Genomic DNA, 17,545 nt, shown 5'->3' on the forward strand with positions numbered 1-17,545 from the left:
CTTAGAGAAGACCTGTCCCCGAGGTCGGGAGTCCGAGGTGGACCCACAGCTTCATGCCAGTGAGGAGCGGAGAGGCGCCCTCTGCCCCAGGATGGGCCGCAGACCCAAGCCTGCCATCCTGAGCACTGCCTGGGAAGGGTGACAGAGGAAGTCAATGCTGCCAGTCTAACCAGGAGGAGACAAACGGTGAGCCGGAGGGATGGGGGCCACTGGTGAGTCCTCTACCCTAAGTAGGGCAGAGAATCAGGGAGGATTCTAAAGGCTACAATGCAGGTATCCTCTAGTTGGGATGAGATCTGCTGATCCCTGTTTCTCCAACAATGAGGCAGCGCTTCTGAGGAGTGCAAATACCTGGTGAGCTCCTGATTGAGCTTGGCCCTTGATACAGCTGGGGAATGAGGGTGTCGAGAGGGGTGGCCTGGATGGGCTCCCAGATGACCAGAGGCCTTCTGAGCATTTAAAGGACACAAGCAGCACTCAGCAGTGTGAACCGCAATGAGCCTGTAAGTAACACCAAAGGGTGGGTTTAAAACACAGACTGCAGCAATGGTGGTCTGAGCCAGGCCACCTCGATACTGAGGGGGCAGCCAAAGTCTACGGACTTGGCACTAAGTCACATCCTCCAGCCCGGGCAGCCATCCCCCAGCAAGCCTGACAGTTTTCAATGGTTTTTCAGTGTTTGTTTTAGCCTCCCGCTCCTCTTCCGCAACTATGGAACCCAGTCCACTCGTAGTAATTTACGCCCTTTAGACTTTCACCTGAGAAGAGCAGAGCATTGTGGAAGGGCAGAGCATACTGTGTCCAACCCGCTAATCACATTTAAATAAATGCAAATGCCAGTTTTGCATGCCGCCACCAGCGTGGGGCGCAAACCCTGTTATCGCCATCAGCAAGCGACCATAGCATGGTGCCTGAATCAACGCCGGATGTGGACCTCGATTTTGGCCAGATGCCCGATTCTCCCCTGATTGCAGTTCATTTTTTAGGTGGTGGCCAGGCAGAGAATTTTTCCCTCTGCATTTTTTTTTATATCATAGCTTGCACAAAAGGATTACTAAAATAACTTTAGTTGCCTTGGTGCTATGAGTCCTTCGAAAACTCACATATCTTTAATGGACATTCCAGGTAAAATATTGAAGCTAATATGTTACTATTAATTACAGATTTCAAAGTAAACTTTGGCTAAGTAAGTTGCTGGATGTTTATTATATTATTGCCATTAATTTATTCACGGCAAGGTATGAATTATGCATATACCTCCATTGAAAATAGGGGCATACAGACGGTGCAATAAAACAAATGCTTCGATGTCTTTTATATTTTTCAAAGGCAATAGGAAGTATATTAACTCAGAATAATTTAGAAATCTTAGTCCTAGTGGAAAATTTCTCCAGTTTAAGTCTCAGTTTTCTTTGCAGCCTGGTAGCCTTGTGTTTGCACCCTTTCTTATGCGAAAAGGGAAACTATCATTGTGTATTACTAAAAGTTAATTCCAGAATGATTTGAATAATAATATAATAATAATCTTTATTGTCACGAGTAGGCTTACGTTAATGAAGTTACTGTGAAAAAGATGCCAAGCCCCAAAATGCTTGGTTTCAATTGGTATAAAGGCATCAGCTGACTTACAAAATCCCCATTGTTTCAAAGATAAAAGATATTGCATTGAAAAATATATCAAGGATGTCCCACTCGCAACCTTTTTAGGTCAGTAATTTATGGCTTACACCATTGATTTTCCAATCTGAGGCAGGTTTCAGATCTGTTACCAGAATCCACCTGAGACAGTTACCGTATTTTCTGTTGTCCACCAGGATCACAATATTTGGACTCCAGAAGAGTGCCTCCTGTGTTGGAGTGGTTGCTGAAATAGAAATTACACAACCTGTGAAAGGAAAAAGGGATAAAGTCTATATATATTACTCAAATATTTTCAAGCATGTGATATAGGTCTGTCATGTGTGTCAGTTCAACTAATCAGACTGCAGAATTTATGATCACAATCTGTTCAATCAAATCGCATTTGCCAGTTGCAACAGTAAGGAGATCAGCCCAATTTATATGAGAGTCACCAGTGCGAGAATCCCTGTGGGTTGCTGCATTTGAATGCAATTGGGATCAGAGATAGAGCTGTGGTGCTGATTCTCTCGTCCACGCTACTTTTGAGCATATCTTCAGAGAAAGCATGGAATGGATCAGTGAGTGTACCTATAAATATTTGAGTGGCTCCAGAAGAGATCAACTATATGTAAAAATAATAAAGTTTATGGCTTCAATTGTCAAATCTTCATCCCTTTCAACAGAACAACACTGGTAACTTATATTATTGCCTTATGAGGAAGGTAGTATGAGGTTGAACAGGAGGTATAAATGCATGGTATGCAGTATCAAGACTGGGATTTTTTTTGTGGGCCCAAGGGCAAGTGAAATGCGCAGCACCAATGAGTGCTCTCAGGATAGAAACTGTACAGATCATGTTGTTTTCTCATATCTACTTTCACATTCTTAGGTCAATCAGTCAAAAAAATTAAATATTGGTTTTATGCATTTTTAATTAAATTTTGAGATACATCCTTTATTGTATTTCACATGATCCATCTGTACTTCCTCTCATCGTAAACAATTGTAGCTAGTTCTACTATGTGTGCAACAGATGCAAAGGGCCAGTCATTGCATGCTTGTATTGCCCTGTGTGCACTTCCATTGTTTCCAGTGGGAGAGAACATCGGGTGTGTGTTATAATGATGGCTCTATCTATCTCTTCATGGGTACGTACCCTGCAGACCTCACACAGAGAAAAATGTGAAGGTCCCACTGTGTGAAAACAGCATGAAATAAACAGAGAAAATACTGTATTTCACTTTAGATAATTTAAATAGTCATATTGCCTAATCTATTGTTTGGTTTATATGTGACCAAAAACACATTCCATAAAGAGTAAATGTGATTGTAGTGATCAGAATCAGATAAGTCCCCATATAAATACCTTAATAGTGAAATTAGGGTCTGCAACGGCCAGATGAGGAGGATGCTATTTGACAGCTGGCAAGCAAGATTTGAATCATTTTGTTTTATTTCAATGCACTAGTGTATAATTCATTAAGCCTTTTTAAAAAAAATACAAAAACAATGTTTGAATTGCAAATTTAGTTTCAGACATTTAAGGAATGATTGAAATAAGTTGTTATTCTTAAAGAAGCAGCATTCTCCCTTGGAAAGTCTTATTAAAGACTAACACTTAGCTGCAGTTTAATCTCTATGTTCGTTGTAATGCTGGAATTTCTTCCAAATGCAACTTTAAATATGACCGGTTGTGACTAAAATTGTGCTGCTTCAGAGTGTGAAAGATATAAGAAAGTAACTTTTCTTCTTATGTCACGACCAACAAATCGAAAATGTGAATGTGGCGGTTGAAATGCTTTTTCACAGACTGCTCACTGCTCTTAGCTCATAATAAATGATATAAGCATTAAATTATTTTAAACACTAAGCACTGTTGGATTAAACTGTGTACTTATTCTAAGTTAGTAACACGTGGAACATAAAGGTGAAAGAATGTAAATTACTTTATTAAGATGGAAAATAAGGTTATCAGACATTAAGGAAATCAAGGTTGAAGGTTTTAGCAATTTCAGTATATTTATAAACAAAAACATGTAATCTGCCAACACCCGCAGCGTAATTTAATTTAGCTGTTGTAAATATTTTTCCATTGAAAGTTATTTGAGGAAATTTATAATCTTGTGGAGCTGAATGATGTATTTTATGACCATTATTATTTCTTTTAAGTTTTATAACTTGAGAACATTACAAACCAAGAGGGCACCAGCAGAACTCCCACCAAGAATTCCTACAGTGGGGGGTTTTGGGGTAGGATCGTAACATAATGGAAAACATACATATTGTTGTGGCCTGAGTAAAACTTTTCTAATGTGCTGTGACATTTGGAATTTTTCACGTTGCCACTTCCTAGTTTGTCCTTTAAAACTTTTATTCAACTCAAACTTCAGTTTATGAAAGAAAAGAAAGAGCAAGTACATCTGGAATTTAGTAAACATTTATTACTTGGTTCACTGGGCTTAAAATAAAGGATAAATTCTTCTTCTTCTATATTCTTAAAAAGTAAGACAGTACAGTAAAGATCCAATGTGAGACAGATATTCTTTCCAAGTCAGGGTGGTTTTTTAAAAATTCAGTTTGCTTTTGCTTACATCTTTCTGCTGTTTGGTTTTCAGGTATTTTCTGTTACAAACAACACAGAATGTGCAAGGTTGCTGGAGGAAATCAAGTGTGCCCAATGTTCACCATATGCACAGAATTTATTTCACTTACCTGACCAAGAAGAAGCATCAAACAATGAGCTAGATTTTCCCGTGTTGTGCAGAGAGTTTTGCAAACAGTTCTACTTTGCCTGCAGAAGCCACATAGCAGGTAATAAAGGCAAGACATTTGAATGAACCCTGAAATCATATAAATCCTCATACCTTGTTGATACATTATGAATCAGTGTTGGGGTATTCATACCAGAGCCATGGTCCTTTAGTGTGAAATGGAAGGGGTGGTAATGGGTACCATTAAACAAAATTAATGCTTACTGAAAAATCATTACTTCAGTACTGGTGGCAGATGTTGCTGCCACCCTGTTTGGAGTTGCAGTAACATTCAGGAAAGGCTGCTGCCACCCCCTTTTTCCCAATTAAAAGCAACATTAAATACAATAATAGCTGAAATAATTTATTTTAATACTGCTCTAATAAATGTGCAAATCAAGATGCAAGGTGTATCGTTCTACATCCCTCATTCTGTGATGGATGATTAATCCTTTTGCAGCAAAGCTTATATCTTTAATATTGTGCATTCAAATTCAATGCAGGACTTTTGTTTTTAAAAAGGAACAGTTTCAAAAGGAGAGCTCTTAATTTCCTTTTGTGCGGTTTCACAGATGTTCCAAAGCATCCTGGAAAATGAAAATATTATTATTTTACCCACGAAACTACTGATTTTCTTCCACCGTTCCCTGCATACAGCTGGTTCTTACTCTTTATCACATTCCCTGCAGACTCAAAGGGGGCGGGGGGTTACATTTTTCTAGTCTGCTTGCTAAGCAGTCATAACAGATTAGATTTTGGTGGATATTATACACAAAAAATAATGCATCGGGGGATTTTTGAACACTTTTCCCACTCAAAAAATTAACTAATCCCTGACCCTGGTGATCTTGTCCTCAATTTTCTGGGACTGACTACTTAATTTTTTTTTAAAATTGCAGTAGAACTGAGCAAAAGAGTTAATTGGAGTGTGTTGAGCAGCACAGGAGCTGGTGCCACAGGAACCTTTCTCCCCAGATCAACATATGTGGTGACGAATGACAAATTTATTTTTCTACAAAGTTTGTGTATATGTAAAACTGCTGAAGTGCATCAAGATGTCAAGTACTTTGGGTGACCACCCAGGTTGTCTTGGAAGATAACCAGATGAAAGCATAACTTTAGCACTGGGACATGGATGGGGCTCAGGGGTGTGCATAAGTGAACCAGCAGCCTGTTTTTCAGCCGAGCTAGACGATTTGCCTATGTTAGACAGATGCTTATAATCAGCATGTGGCACCACTTGCTATTGCAGAGGTCGGTGCTAATTGAAAGCTTTTGTTTTGATACCAAAGATAGAAAACAAATTTTGTTGACAGAGTGGTCATTGACAAGCACCCTAATTGTATTTATTTAAAGTACCCAATTGGAATTAAGTTTCCAGAGAATTATACACCAGGAGCTAATCAAATTAAAGAAAATCATCCAAAACGACATATTTAAAAATTTTTAAACTTGCAAGTTACTGTTTTTGATGTACTAATATTGTTACTTTGATTTCAAAGGAACTGTTTGGCTTCAAATCAACACATATGAAAATGAATAACACTGTTACAAGTGTACAGTATATTAATCTGAAAAAGCTTTTGTTGAAGTTTGCATACTCATTTGAATTTTTTTGATTTGTTTTATCATTATGGTAGTGTTGAAATCACTCAGAATAATTACAGTTTATCATACATTTACACACCACAATCAAGGGTTGTTTACAACATAAAGCCAATTAATGAAATTGAATCTTCAGGTTTGTAATAGGCAAGAACGTTGCAACAGTTGTGGGTGGCCTGGTGTTTTACTGTATTAACACAGCAATGTACTTGGCCACAAAGTGTTTGGATATTGTTTCTCTATTGTTATTCCCCACACAAAGAGTTATCGATGGCAATTCTCCATGAGTTAAATGCAATTCAGATAGGCTGCACAGAGAGGGAGGGGAAATTGGTGGAGGGCAAACCCATACGTGTTGCTGTTAACTTTGTGCATTCAGGAATGGCTTGTCTTATCCAGTGTACTAAAGGATGGTGTTTTGAACAGCAGACAGAGAGGATTGAAATCTAAGAAGATAATTAAAAAGGAAGCATGTAAATAGGTCAATTAAAATATTACACAGTACAAAAAGTGTTTCCAATCTGAGATTCATTAGTATCAATATGAATACTGTAGCAGAGTTTGTGCCATGCCTTTACAACTGATATCAAACTTTGTTATATTTACTCCTGCTGCTCTTCAATATAATGTAGGCACGACTATAAAATATAGAATACAGCTTTATACTGGCATACACATTTTTGCCACATTACCAAAGAGGATAATATGCCTTTTTTGTCTTTTAGTCCATCTTTGTAAGGATCCTAAAACTGTCTAGATTAAGAATGACAGGCTTTCTGGTAACTCCCCTGTGCTGTCCATGCAGAGCAGGAAGAGGGATTGTGTCTGTGATTCTTCGTACAGTACATAACTGTTCATAACATGATTAAACACTCAATAAAGCCACAAGAAATTTGGAAATAGGTGCAATGAAAGGGTTCCAAGAGTGGTTTGCCTACCTTCCACTTCAGTTGTGAGTCTAAGAATTACATTTGAAATCAAAAGATAAACTAAATAAATAAAGCAAAATGTAAGTGTTGTTTAAATCATTTTAAAGACCTTTGAAACTCACTCATAACTTGATTATTTATAAGTTATGAGATACTCCTCTTCAAACGTAAATCTGCTATCACTCCTATTCCTTATTTATGATGTAGTACTGTTTTGTAACACCAAAAGCATTAGAATAGGCCTGACTATTCTCTCAACAGGACCCACAGCCGTCAAAGTGGAGAATGAAGGTGATGAATTTTAGGCATTTGTCATAATTTGCGTTTCCAAAGGGTTGCAGTGTTGTCAGGGGAAATAAATTAAAACTAACATGTCCAAGACCATGTTACTGTTTCATATTTATTTCTTTTTTAAACTAGAGATGACATTTCCTCACTTTCCTGGGTCTTTGTGAGATCGTCCTGGGGCTAAGGGTGTTTGTTGTCAATTTATTGACGAAATAATGTGGGAACAATTACTTTTATGTTTAAAAGGAAATCTGCATCTCGACACCAAATGAAATAACACCTGAATGTATGTTAGAGCTCATGTATTGTCACAGAAGCTTTGCAATGAAAAAGTTTAGGATTCTGTTTAAATGTTTAAAAAACGCTGCAGTTTTGTTTTAGTTTGTAAAACTAAATGACTTGTTATGCTTTAAATAGTTATTCGTCACTGAAAGTTTTAGCAGTTGCCCACTGTATGTATCAAGATAACAAACATGATAATTATTTTGGAAGCATCATTTACAAAACAAAGCGATATACTGGTTCTTCTTTGACTCTATAGGCCGGAAGCTTTGACTTCAGGGTTCTCGTTGCACATGCAAGCATTTACTAGTGTGAACACCAACAATTTATTTTAACATCTGTTTTTCAGGACTATTCCAAACTACTTCTGATGAGTTCTGCAACCTTTATTCAGCAAAGGACAATGGGATGTGTTTTCCAGACTCTCCTAGAAAACAAGTACATGGTCCAGCTTCCAACTATTTAAACCAGATGGATGAATATCACAAAATGGAACAGATCAACAGGTTCAATAAGATCTCTGCTATTTGTTTTAGAAAACCTCACTAGTCATAGTCATGACACTGAACAAATGATATGTCAGTTTACTCTAGTGTTTGATAGTTTGCTTGTCATAGAATTTTTAACAAAACTTAAAAGATTGTTGAAATATATTACCAGGAAAAGTAATGATCTCCCCGTAGTGAATTTCCTTTCTATTGGAGTATCTTGTTCACTGTTCATTTTTTTTTAAATCCTCGGAGTGTTGAGTAAACTAATAGTTGGCTGCTTTAACAATGGGAAATCTTTAAAGAAACGTTTCAAAATATTCAACAAAACATGTTAGGCTTTAGTCCCATTAGTTTTCTTAGTTCTTTTCCTTGAGTGACCTTACTCATTTTAGGTTCCTCCCACCCTCTCCCCTCTTGACTTTTAACTATTTGTGAGGTGCTTATTGTGTCTTCTACAGTAAAGTTTGATGTAAAACACCTATTCAATGCTTCCTCAATTTCCTTGTTTCCATTAATTCCTCAGTCTCACCCTTTAAGGGACTACCATTCAATTTAGTTACTCTTTTCCTTTTTATATGCTTGTAGAAATATTTACTGTCTGTTTTTTTTATTTCTAACTTTACAAAAGTTTCTAGCATACGAGATGATCAGAGGATTAGATAGGGTGGGCATTGAGAGCCTTTTCCCTCGGATGGTGATGTCCAGCCCGAGGGGACATAGGTTTAAATTGAGGAGAGATAGATATAGAACAGATGTCAGAGGTAGGTTCTTTACTCAGAGAGTAGTAAGGGCGTGGAATGCCCTGCCTGCAACAGTAGTGGACTCGCCAACACTAAACGCATTCAAATGGTCATTCGATAGGCATATGGACGATAAGGGAATAGTGTAAAGGGACTTTAGAAGGGTTTCACAGGACGGCGCAACATCGAGGGCCGAAGGGCCTGTACTGCGCTATAATGTTCTATGTAATGTTCTATGTTCTAACTAGCTTTCTCAATTTCTCCTTCCTCATGATTTTTTTTAGTCATTCTTTGCTGGTTTCTAAATTGTGTACACTCTTCAGACCTACAATAACTGTCACAATATTGTACGTGCTTTCTTTCAATTTGAATGAGTACTTTGCATCAGTATTCACCGAAGAGAAGGACGTGATCTACTCCAGAATACTGAGGGATGCAGGGGAGGAAATTGCTGGGGCCTTGAACGAAATCTCACTGGTGAGGTCCCAGAGGATTGGAGAATAGCTAATGTTGTTCCTTTGTTTAAGAAGAGTTGCAAGGATAATCCAGAAAATTACAAGCTGGTGAGCCTTATGTCAGTGGTAGGGAAATTATTGGAGAGGATTTTCCGAGACAGGATTTACTCCCATTTGGAAGCAAATGGGCATATTAGTGAGAGACAGCATGGTTTTGTGAAGGGGAGTTTGTGTCTCAGTAACTTGATCGAGTTTTTCAAGGAAGATGATTGATGATGGCAGGGCAGTGGATGTTAGTCTACATGAACTTCAGTAATGCGTTTGACAACGTCCCTAATGGCAGACTGGCACAGAAGGTAAAGTCACATAGGATCAGAGGTGAGGTGGTAATGTCGATACAGAACTGGCTAGGTCATAGAAGACAGAGATTAGCAATGGAAGGGTGCTTTTCTGAATGGAGGCCCGTGACTAGTGGTGTTCCGCAGGGGTCAGTACTGGGACCGTTGCTGTTCGTAGTATATATAAATGATTTGGAAGAAAATGTAACTGGTTTGATTAGTAACTTTGCGTCAACACAAAGGTTAGTGGAATTGCGGATAGTGATGAGGATGGTCAGAGGATACAGCAGGATGTAGATCGGTTGGAGACTTGGGTGAAGAGATGGCAAATGGAGTTTAATTGGACAAATGTGAGGTAATAAATTTTGGAAGGTCTAATACAGATGGGAAATATACAGTAAATGGCAGAGCCCTCAAGAGTATTGACAGGCAGAGGGTTCTGGCTGTACAAGTCTACAGGTCACTGAAAGTGGCAACACAGGTGGAGAAGGTAGTCAAGAAGGCATACGGCATCCTTGCCTTCATCGGCTGGGGCACTGAGTATAAAAATTGGTAAGTCATGCTCCAGCTGTAGAGAACTTTAGTTGGGCCACACTTGGAATATAGTACCAAAGAGAAAATGCTGGAAAATCTTCCACATTAGCTTTGGCAAAGGGTCATCTGGACTCAAAACGTTAGTTCTTTTCTCTCCCTACAGATGCTGCCAGACATGCTGAGATTTTCCAGCATTTTCCCTTTCGTTTCAGATTCCAGCATCCGCAATCATTTGCTTTTATTACTTGGAATATAATGTTGCCACACGACCAGAAGGATGTGGAAGTTTTGAAGAGGGTACAATAAAGGTTCACCAGGATGTTGACTGGTACGGAGGGTATTAGCTATGAGGAGAGGTTAGATAAACTTGGTTTGTTCTCAATGGAACAAAGGAGGTTGAGGGGCGACCTGATAAAAGTCTACAAAATTATGAGGGGCATGGATAGAGTGGATAGTCAGAATCTTTTTCCCAGGGTGGAAGAGTCAATTAATAGGGAACATAGGTTTAAGGTGCGAGGGGCAAAGTTTAGAGGATATGTACGAGGGAGGTTTTGTACACAAAGGGAAGTAGGTGCCTGGAAATCGCTGCCAGAAGAGGTGGTGGAAGCAGGTATGATAGTGACGTTGAAGGGGGGTCTTGACAAATACATGAATAGGATGGGAATAGAAGGATACAGACACCTTAAGTGTGGAAGGTTTTAGATTCGATGGGCTGCATGGTCGGCGCAGGCTGGGAGAGCTGAAGGGCTTATTCATGTGCTGTACTTTTCTTTGTTCTTTGTTGATACTATACTTACCTACCTTAGTTAACTAAATACAGAGCATCCTTCTTATAGTCTTTCTTTCTCAATAGAATATGGGCGCGATTCTCCACCCCCCACGCCGGTTGGGAGAATAGCAGGAGGGCCTCCCTACATTTTTCACGCCCTCCCGCTATTTTCCCCCCCCCTCGCCCGACCCACGTCACGAATCGCCGCTCGCCGTTTTTTACGGTGAGCGGCGATTCTCCACGGCCGATGAGCCGAGCGGCCGGGCCTTTACGCCCGTTTTTTCACGGCAGCAAACACACCTGCTCGCTGCCGTCGTAAAAACGGGCGCTGGATGCCCGTTTGGGGCGGGAGCACCACCGTTGTGCTCGGGAGAGGACAGGCCCGCGATCGGTGCCCACTGATCGTCGGGCCTGCGTCCAAAAGGAACGCACTATTTCCCCTCCGCCGCCCGACATGATCAAGCCGCCACATCTTGTCGGGTGGCGGTGGAGAAATGCGGAACCGCGCATGCTCGGGTTCCATCAATGGCGTGATGATGTCGTTAAGGTCGCGACGCCGTGATTCCCAGGGCCCCACTCCTAGCCCCGATGGGGGGGGGGGGGAGAATTGGGTCCCGGAAACGGGCATGAAGGCTGCATTTGCGGAGAATCTCGCCCTATGTCTTTGTTAGGAGTTATAAAATATCTCAAAGGTCTGCCACTGCTTCTCTATTGTCCTACTATTTAATCTATTTTCCCAGTCCACTTCAGCAAACTTTGTCTCCATACCCTTTTAATTGCCTTTCTTTAAGCTTGAGACTCCAGTCCAAGACCCATGTTTCTCACCCTCAAACTAAAAGCGAAATGCGATCATGTTATGATCAGTGTTGCCCGGATGCTCCTTTATTATTAATTAGTCTCATTACACATCACCAGGGATGGAGTTTTCTCATAAATTGTCAGCAGTAGTATCAGTGATCCCCCCCGCCGGCTCAATGCCAACTCCCTACTCTCCCATCACTGACAAGTCAAATGCCCCTTCAAAGGCCTTGGTGCTCTTCCTGTCCTATCACATACAACAGGAACCCTGCCCATTGGGCTCCTCAGAGGGCCCGCCCCAGCACAGATTGGCGCAGGCTGGCACTGCCAACCTGTGCAAGAGAAAACCTGGGCATACCCCCCTCACCCCTCCTCTGCCCAAGAAGCTATACTTACCTTGCCCCACCTCCCGCACCCCATGCAGCGGGATATCCTCTACTGTTTCCACTCTTCAGAAAGCTGTTGTGAACCTTGCTGACGTCGTGTCATGCCAGCCAGGTTTGAATGTTAGTGAGGGGAAATCATGCTCTTTAATAATATGAAAATTCATTCAAATGTATTTAAACGGAGGCAAGAACCTTATTACATCACCAGCGAGGAGTGGGGAAAAATCGGGGAAAAAGATCCCACCGGGCGAGAATCACGTTTCCCTAATCCCATGAGATTATGCACCCGCATCGCTGTTTATGATCGCGGTGAACCCCTCCCCCCAATGTCTGAAACAGCCTGTCCCTGTTTGGCTCTACAACATTGCATTAGAAAATTGTCCCGAATATATCTTTGAACTGAGTTTCCATGCTACCGTTGGCAATTACTCAATCTATATGAAGGTGGAAATTTCTCACAATTATTGAATCATAGATGACTCGCACTACTACTGGGGAAAGGGTGCTGTACCATTGGGATTATTGTAGTGCCTTTCTTACAACCTCCCATTATTTCTTTGTGTACACTCTGTCCTGCTGTGTAGCTGCTAGTAAGGCACCTATGAAATACTTCCACAAGTGACTTCTTTCTTTGCTATTTCTTATCTGCACACAAGTTGATTCTACATCTCTTCTGATCTAAGGCAATCTCTCACTAATCTCCTCCTTTAATAAGAGAGCTACACCACTACCTTTTACTAGCTTTATGCCCGACTGAAATGTGAAATATCCTTGAATATTCAGTTCCCAGCCTTGATTACCTTGCAACTACATTTCTGTAATGGCTATAATCACATCCATTTTTTTCTATGTATGCTATCAACTCATCTGTTTTTATGAATGCTATGTGAATTCAGACACAAATACTTTAATGCTGTCTTTTTGCCATTCTTCCACACGCTGACCTTATCTGCTCGTGTACTCTGGTTATCATTAATCAGATCGCTACCCTTGTTCTTTCTCTTTAACTTACCAAATCTCCCCCCACATGATCCCTCCCTGTCCCCAGTATTTAGTTTAAACTCCTCTCTTGAGCACTGGTTGTACAATTTGCCAGGACAGTGAACTCAACACGGTTTTACATAGAACATACAGCGCAGAAGGAGGCCATTTGGTCCATCGCGTCTGCACCAACCCACTTAAGCCCTCACTTCCACCCTATCCCCGTAACCCAATAACCCCTCCTAACCTTTTTGGACACTCAGGGCAATTTAGCAAGGCAGTCCACTTAATCTGCACTTTGGACTGTGGGAGGAAATCGGAGCACCCAGAGGAAACCCACGCAGACACGGGGAGAATGTGCAGACTCTGCACAGACAGTGACCCAGTGGGGAATCGTACCTGGGACCCTGGCGCTGTGAAGCCACAGTGCTATCCACTGTGCTACCGTGCCGCCCGCTGTGCTACCGTGCTGCCCACGGTTTTGGTGATGACCATCCCACCAATATATCTGTTGGAGGGGGGCATGGTAGCACAGTTGCTTCACAGCTCCAGGGTCCAGGTTCGATTCCCGGTTTGGGTCACAGTGCGGAGTTTGCATTTTCTCCCTGTGTCTGCGTGGGTTTCCTCCGGCTGCTCCGGTTTCCTCCCACAGTCCAAAAATGTGCAGGTTAAGTGGATTGGCCATGCTAAATTGCCCTTAGTGTCCAAAAAAGTTGGGTTGGGTGGGGTTATGGGGATAGGGTGGGGGTGTGGGCTTAGGTAGGGTGCTCTTTCCAAGGGCCAGCGCAGACCTGATGGGTCGAATAGGCTCCCACTGCACTAAAGTCTATGACATCAGGGGCTGGTTTAGCACACTGGGCTAAATCGCTGGCTTTTAAAGCAGACCAAGGCAGGCCAGCAGCACGGTTCAATTCCCGTACCAGCCTCCCCGAACAGGCGCTGGAATGTGGTGACTAGGGGCTTTTCACAGTAACTTAATTGGAGCCTACTTGTGACAATAAGCGATTTTCATCTAATCTATGACAACGCCCTCTTCCCCCAGTACCAGTGCCCCTTTCTCCCACAACAATGCATGAGCCACACATTCAATTTTATGATCTCATTTACCCTATGCCAATTTGCTTGTGGCTCAGGTAGCAATCCAGAGATTGTTAGCTTTGTGATTCTGCTCTTTAATTTAACACTTAGTTGGCCACAACCTTTCCTAATCCTATTTATGTCGTTGGTACCCACATGAACCATGACAGCTGGTTTCTTACCCGCTCTCCAAGTTCCTCGCCTGCCCCGAAATATGGCACCAGGTAGGCAACACAGCCTTCAGGACTCACATTCTCAGATGCTATGAACTATACTGTTCCCACCTTCAGCTACATTGCTATTTACTCCAGCAGACCACCCAACTCACTGCCCCACTTAAATGACTCTTTGTGCCATTGTTTGTTTGCTTATCACATTCTTCTATTGTTCATACAAGGTGCAAGAACCTTGAATCTATTGGACAATTCAATGACTGAAGCACCTCCACTTATACCGTCTCAATCCTGTACCTGCCTCACTCAGTCAAACTAACTTGTCCGTTACCCACGGACCAAATCTGAAGAAACTAGCCTTGTATGTGACTGCCTTCTGGAACAAAGTGTCCAGGTAACTGAACCACTCCTTGATATATCACAACAGAGTCCTAAGCACAAACTCCAGCTCATCAACTTGGAATCAAAGCTTCTGGAGCTGCAGATATTTGCTGCAGATGTGGATGTATGGTGGCACAGTGGTTAGCACTGCTGCCTCAGAGCTCCAGGACCCGGGTTCTATTTGGCCTTGGATGACTGTATGGAGTTGGCACATTCTCCCCGTGTCTGCGTCGGTTTCTTCCGGGTGAACCATAGAATTCCTACAGTGAAGAAGGATATCATTTGGCCCATTGAGTCTGCACCAACCCTCCAAAAGAGTACCCCACCTTGGCCCACTCACCCGAACTATCCCATAACCCCACCTAACCTGCATATCTTTGGACTGTGAGAGAAAACCAGAGCACCCAGAGGAAACCCACGCAGACACAGGGAGAATGTGCAAACTCCACACAGTCACCCAAGACTGGAATTGAACCTGGTTCCTGGTGCTGTGAGGCAGCAGTGCTAGCCATTGTGCCACCATATCACCCCAGGTGCTCCAGTCCACAATGGGCGGGATCCAGACTTGTATAGTTCAGTGAGCTTAACTGCTCACTGAACTATGCCTATGCCAGATCTAATCGGCCCCAGGACCTGCCGGCCTCGCCGACGACACTCCAGCCAGGCGGCGTTTAGCACTGGCCTGGACAAATGGGGATCAGACGGATATTTTGGTGGGATGGTCATAACCAAAACCATGGGCAGCACGGTAGCACAGTGGGTGGCACGGTAGCACAGTGGATAGCACTGTGGCTTCACAGCGCCAGGGTCCCAGGTACGATTCCCCACTGGGTCACTGTCTGTGCAGAGTCTGCACGTTCTCCCCGTGTCTGCGTGGGTTTCCTCTGGGGGCTCCGATTTCCTCCCACAGTCCAAAGACGTGCAGATTAAGTGGACTGCCTTGCTAAATTGCCCTGAGTGTCCAAAAAGGTTAGGAGGGGTTATTGGGTTACGGGGATAGGGTGGAAGTGAGGGCTTAAGTGGGTTGGTGCAGATGCGATGGACCAAATGGCCTCCTTCTGCGCTGTATGTTCTATGTAAAACCGTGTTGAGTTCACTGTCCTGGCAAATTGTACAACCAGTGCTCAAGAGAGGAGTTTAAACTAAATACTGGGGACAGGGAGGGATCATGTGGGGGGAGATTTGGTAAGTTAAAGAGAAAGAACAAGGGTAGCGATCTGATTAATGATAACCAGAGTACACGAGCAGATAAGGTCAGCGTGTGGAAGAATGGCAAAAAGACAGCATTAAAGTCTTTGTGTCTGAATTCACATAGCATTCATAAAAACAGATGAGTTGATAGCATACATAGAAAAAAATGGATGTGATATAGCCATTACAGAAATGGAGGTTCTCCCAAGCAAACAAAGGCCCCTGGGTGGGGACAATCTGAATAGGGTGGCACACTGGCACTGCTGATGCCACCTGGGCAATGTGCCACTGCCTCCCTGGCACCTTGGCAGTGCAGATGCCAGCCTAGCTGTGCCAACTGCCCGGGTGGCTGCCAGGGTATGAGGCTGGCAGAGCCACATTGCCTGGGTGACATCAGCAGTGTCAGGTTGGCAGTGCCAAGGTGCCCAGGTAGCATTTTGCCTGCACCGGTGATCGGGCCTGGGGGTGCCCTGTCCATATGTGATTGGGGGGGGAGGGGGTGGGAGGACTCGAGGACACCCCCAACAAGTGCATTGGGGGGTTTCTGGGGGGTCACGTCAGAGGCCAAGAGATCGGAGCACCATTTAAAAATGGTGCCCCAATCTCTTCCTGCACTGGCGAGCGGAGCTCCTCAGTGCCGGAAATGCGGATACGTGGGGCCTTGGTGGTGTGTTTCCTGCTGAGGACCGAAAAAAACCAGAGTATCTTTTGATACAAGCACTGGGAATAACTCTCTAATTGCGCCCAGAACGGGACTCTTTTTTTTCCATTAGATCGGGTCCTCGATCTTTTACCTCGCCCTGTTGTCTCAGTGCTCCCTCACAAACTCATTCTTTATACACTTATTATTATTTTTCCAATTCAGGGGCAATTTAGCATGGCCAATCCACCTACCCTGCATATCTTTGGGTTGTAGGGATGAGACCCACGCAGACACAGGGAGAATGCAAACTCCACACTGACAGTGACCCAGGGCCAGAATCGAACTCGGGTCCTCAGCGCCGTTAGGCAACAGTGCTCACCAGTGTGCAACTGTCATATCACTCTTTTAAGCTCTCACTGCTGTCTCACTGCTCCCTCTCAGACTCGGTACGAGTTAACAGCCACATTGTGCCCGGTGTGGCTATGGACACGGCGGTTAAATAGTGGGAGAGGCCAAATGTGGCATCTTCACCGGGCACAAATTGATTGCGATCTAACCGGCCCTCTCCCGGTGGTGGGCTCCAGATCCCGCCCAGACATGGTTAGACCAATTAAGACCAATCTCCATAGAATCATAGAATCATAAAATTTACAGTGCAGAAGGAGGCCATACGGCCCATCGAGTCAGCACCGGCCCTTGGAAAGAGCACCGCACTTAAACCCACACCTCCGCCCTATCCCAGTAACCCCACCTAACCTTTTTGGACACTATGGGCAATTTAACATGGCCAATCCACCTAACCTGCACATCTTTGGACTGTGGGAGGAAACCGGAACACCTGGAGGAATCCCACGCAGACACAGGGAGAACGTGCAGACTCCGCACAGACAGCGACCCAAGCCGGGAATCGAGCCTGGGACCCTAGACCTGTGAAGCAACAGTGCTAACCACTGTGTTATTGTGCCACCCATCTCAATAGCGAATTGTAAGTCTAGTCTAACGGCCTCTGGGGAACTAACCAGCTCTCTAGCAAGTGAGGCTGTTTAGCACAGGGCTAAATCGCTGGCTCTGAAAGCAGACCAAGCAGACCAGCAGCACGGTTTGATTCCCGTAA

The 17,545-nt window shown here is 43.2% G+C and overlaps 1 protein-coding gene across 6 annotated transcripts in view; it reads left to right on the forward strand.

The window, feature by feature from the left end:
• LOC119963184 (hedgehog interacting protein) overlaps nucleotides 1-17,545 on the forward strand; it is a 286,709-nt gene that overhangs the window by 4,838 nt on the left and 264,326 nt on the right. For all 6 annotated transcript variants that reach the window (XM_038791916.1, XM_038791917.1, XM_038791919.1 and 3 more), the window contains exons 2-3: nucleotides 4,236-4,431; nucleotides 7,824-7,980. In XM_038791916.1, the coding sequence (XP_038647844.1) occupies nucleotides 4,236-4,431; nucleotides 7,824-7,980 (353 nt within the window). The remainder of the gene's footprint in view (nucleotides 1-4,235; nucleotides 4,432-7,823; nucleotides 7,981-17,545) is intronic.

This window comes from Scyliorhinus canicula, chromosome 3 (genome assembly GCF_902713615.1).
Source record: "Scyliorhinus canicula chromosome 3, sScyCan1.1, whole genome shotgun sequence".
Taxonomy (NCBI): Eukaryota; Metazoa; Chordata; class Chondrichthyes; order Carcharhiniformes; family Scyliorhinidae; genus Scyliorhinus; species Scyliorhinus canicula.